Consider the following 3,940-nt stretch of genomic DNA (forward strand, 5'->3'; position numbering starts at 1 on the left):
CTCTCATCTTGATCTGATGCTCTCACAGCTTCTGTGTTTCTAGGAGCTAAAATAGAAGAAGAATTCATTAGTAGGCTGATAACTTTGGTTTACTTGATGGTTTTATTGGTGATTTGAAGATGTATGGATTTTAACACCTATTGACACATTGTGGTAAAATGACATCTTTCTTGGTCTTCTCATTGGCCTTTACATATCTCTTCTTTAAGTATAGGTAACATATTTTATGTGTATTGAATTAATATTTTTGGAACTGAGGGGATATTCATCCTCCATCAATATTAGTCATTCTGAAGCCTCTCCATAGTCCTCAATCAATGTTAAACATATTATAATAAATCTTTGCTTTAATTTCATAGAAAACAAAATTGTAAAGTTTGATCAAGTCTTCCTAAACAATCCAGCCATGTCTTGGTTGGATGAACTTCCCTCTAAGTGGTAAGTGAATTACTCATAAATCAGATTTCTTTTATTGAGTCAGTGCAGAGATTAGTTCAAATAAATATCATTCCAAACTTTTTAACTAAATTATGTAAGAGCGGAAATACTATTTAAGGGAGTTGTTTGGCGGAAAAGACCCTGGCACCTCGGCGAAGACTTTGGCTTCGCACTAGGTCAACCTGACCGAATTCTTTCCTTCCATTTGCGTGCAAAGCGCAAATGGAGCCAGAATTTACAGGAAAGGATGTCTGTTTGTGCTAGATAAAATCAACAATTTGAGATAAATTGTCCTATTCAGCAATTCTGAAATGGAGCAGATGTTGAGTTTGTGAGGTCCAAAATATTTTAAAGGTCGCCCAATATACACTCAGTATAAAGCGTGCCAGAATCTTTCTGCAAAACAACAGTAGCACGCCATTGGTTGAAACTTTCCAACACACACTGATGAAAATGGAAAAGTATAAAACAGGTGGGGATTAAGACTTCGAGGAGATTTTTGTGACAAGAAATGATGATGAAGATTATGTATTGAACTGAAGAAACTGTAAAGAGGCATCCGTGGTAGTGTAATAAATCTCCGGCTCGTCTATGGCCTAGCAGCAAGAACTACGTCTCTGTGCGTTATTTCTTTTACTTAGATATTTAAGAGTATAGCCACCTTTCAAATCCTCAATAATATCACTTGCTCAAATGAAAATGGCATTGAGAACGTGTGCATCACTTGGCACTTGTGTAACAGTACAGGTATGTTTGATTAATTTTAATAGAGGTTATGTTAAAATCCTTACCAGTAACAGCTTCAAGTTGTACTCCACTGCTTCTGATGCTCTCAAACATAGAGTAGAGAGTGAATGTGTATCTGGTTCCAGCAGTCAGAAAAGAGACTATATGAGTTACTGGTCCATCTCCATCTGGTGAACTGATGAATGTCTCTGATCCGTTAAACTGGAGAACAAAGCTGGTGCTGTTGTTGATTTTATTCCANCTGGAGAACAAAGCTGGTGCTGTTGTTGATTTTATTCCACTGCAGAGTGATGCTGCTCTCATCTTGATCTGATGCTCTCACAGCTTCTGCATTTTCAGGAGCTGAGACAAGAGGGAAAGATAGTCAAATTTCTTCACAATTTATCCTCCAAATGATAGCATCTCCAAAATATATTGTGATGATGGTTTGATGTGTCTCACAATCGTAATATCTGATTCAATAAATTCAAAACAAGTCATTATTTAGTTTTTAGTCCACTTCTTAAATAACAACATGAAATCTAGTAAAGCAAATCATACTGTTATGTTCAAATACTAATGCATAAAATAAAGTTGAGAGAGCAGTTTATTTTGAGGTTTTCTCTCTGAATCAATAGAGATGTTAATATATCAGTGTGACTTGCAACATGATGTTAAAAATCATACAAAGAAGAAACTTCTATAATTGAATTTAATGAATTTTCTCTATTGTCCAAATTAAATGTTTGCATATATGACTTAAGTGTCTTTTCATCTACAGGATATATATGTAAATATAAATTTATTAGGAAATCACTGAGTTCTTTCTTTCACATTATCAACCCTGCTTACTCAATGTTCTGTTTGATCACTGTTTGCTCCAAATACAAAAGATAGAGCAATTTCAACAATTTCTTCATAGATGTGTTGTTAATTTATTCTCCTTCAAAAGCTTAAAGGTTCCATTTAGTGAAGTACAAAAAATTGGACAGATTGGTTTTGTTGTCGATACAGTAATAAAATTAATGTCCTTACCAGTAACAGCTTCATATTGTACTCCACTGCTTCTGATGCTCTCAAACACAGAGAAGAGAGTGAATGTGTATCTGGTTCCAGCAGTGAGAGATGAGACTGTGTGAGTTACTGGTCCATCTCCATCTGGTGAACTGATGTTTGTCTCTGATCCATTAAACTGGAGAACAAAGCTGGTGCTGTTGTTGATTTTATTCCACTGCAGAGTGATGCTGCTCTCATCTTGACCTGATGTTCTCACAGCTTCTGTGTTTCTAGGAGCTAATATAGAAGAATTCATTAGTAGGCTGATAACTTTGGTTTACCTAATGGTTTTTTTGCTGATTTAAAGATGCATAGTCTTCAATCTAACATCTATTGAGCAGCTATGGTAATATGTCATTTCTTCTGATTCTTCTCGATTGCTGTTAAATATATTTTGTTTCTGTAATATTAACTAATTTCATTCATGTTGTATTAGAACTTGATGAACTGAGGAGAGTTTTATCTTCCATTTTAGTCATTCAGGATCCTCTTTATAGTCCTCAATCGATATTAAACATGTATAAGTTCATTTGCAGATCGTTACAGAAATACTTATTTAACATCATATATGAGTCATGTGAAAATCCTTACCAGTAACAGCTTGAAATTGTACTCCACTGCTTCTGATGTTCTCAAACACAGAGAAAAGAGTGAATGTGTATCTGGTTCCAGCAGTGAGAGATGAGACTGTGTGAGTTACTGGTCCATCTCCATCTGGTGAACTGATGAATGTCTCTGATCCATTAAACTGGAGAACAAAGCTGGTGCTGTTGTTGATTTTATTCCACTGCAGAGTGATGCTGCTCTCATCTTGATCTGATGCTCTCAAACCTTCGACATTTGTAGGAGCTGAGACAAAAACATAAATGTTTACCTCATGTGACTTCCATAAAAAGTCTTGGTGAGCTAAAGGGTTATTTTTACATAAAATGCTTGAAGTAATATAAAGGAGATGTAGAACAAACATTGTTAAATGTTAAGCTAACAGTTATCTTACCAGTAGCAACCGTGATGTTTACAGCCCTGCTTCTAACATTCATAAACACATGGTAGAGTATGAATGTATATCTGGTTCCAGCAGTGAGAGATGTGACTGTATGTGTCACTGGTCCATCTCCATCTGGTGAACTGATGTTTGTCTCTGTGCCGTTAAACTGGAGAACAAAGCTGGTTCTGTTGTCTCCTTTATTCCACTGCAGAGTGATGCTGCTCTCATTTTGTCCTGATGCTCTGAAGCCCTCTGCATTTTCAGGAGCTGAGAACAAAATTAGATTTAGAAATGATTCAACATAGAGTCACTGATTGTGTCTCCAGAAATAATGTTGCTCTTCTTGCAGTTGAAGTTATTTCACAGTCTCTCAAAGGTGATACAATCATATATTAAGTTACATTCCTCCAAAATCAACTTCTAAGTAAAGTTTTGTTTGAAAGTTTGATGAAAATTAATCTCTCACCAGTCACTGCAGCAATGCTGACTCCACTGCTTCTGATGCTCTCAAACACAGAGTAGAGAGTGAATGTGTATCTGGTTCCAGCAGTGAGAGATGAAACTGTCAGAAGTTCACTGGTCCATCTCCATCTGGTGAACTGATGTTTGTCTCTGTGCCGTTAAACTGGAGAACAAAGCTGGTGCTGTTGTCTCCTTTATTCCACTGCAGAGTGATGCTGCTCTCATTTTGTCCTGATGCTCTGAAGCCCTCTGCATTTTCAGGAGCTGAGA

The 3,940-nt window shown here is 36.4% G+C and overlaps 1 protein-coding gene across 1 annotated transcript in view; it reads right to left on the reverse strand.

Annotated features, from left to right (window-relative positions):
• The window catches only part of LOC103131688 (receptor-type tyrosine-protein phosphatase H-like), an 11,149-nt gene extending 7,365 nt beyond the window's left edge, over positions 1-3,784 (reverse strand). Inside the window, exons 1-5 of the mRNA XM_007543385.2 lie at positions 3,675-3,784; positions 3,218-3,475; positions 2,812-3,069; positions 2,200-2,457; positions 14-46 (exon numbers count right to left, since the gene is read on the reverse strand). Of these exons, the coding sequence (XP_007543447.1) occupies positions 14-46; positions 2,200-2,457; positions 2,812-3,069; positions 3,218-3,260 (592 nt within the window). The 5' untranslated portion in view covers positions 3,261-3,475; positions 3,675-3,784. The remainder of the gene's footprint in view (positions 1-13; positions 47-2,199; positions 2,458-2,811; positions 3,070-3,217; positions 3,476-3,674) is intronic.
• Positions 3,785-3,940: the final 156 nt, after the last annotated feature.

This window comes from Poecilia formosa, unplaced genomic scaffold, assembly GCF_000485575.1.
Source record: "Poecilia formosa unplaced genomic scaffold, Poecilia_formosa-5.1.2 Scaffold814, whole genome shotgun sequence".
NCBI classification, from domain to species: Eukaryota; Metazoa; Chordata; class Actinopteri; order Cyprinodontiformes; family Poeciliidae; genus Poecilia; species Poecilia formosa.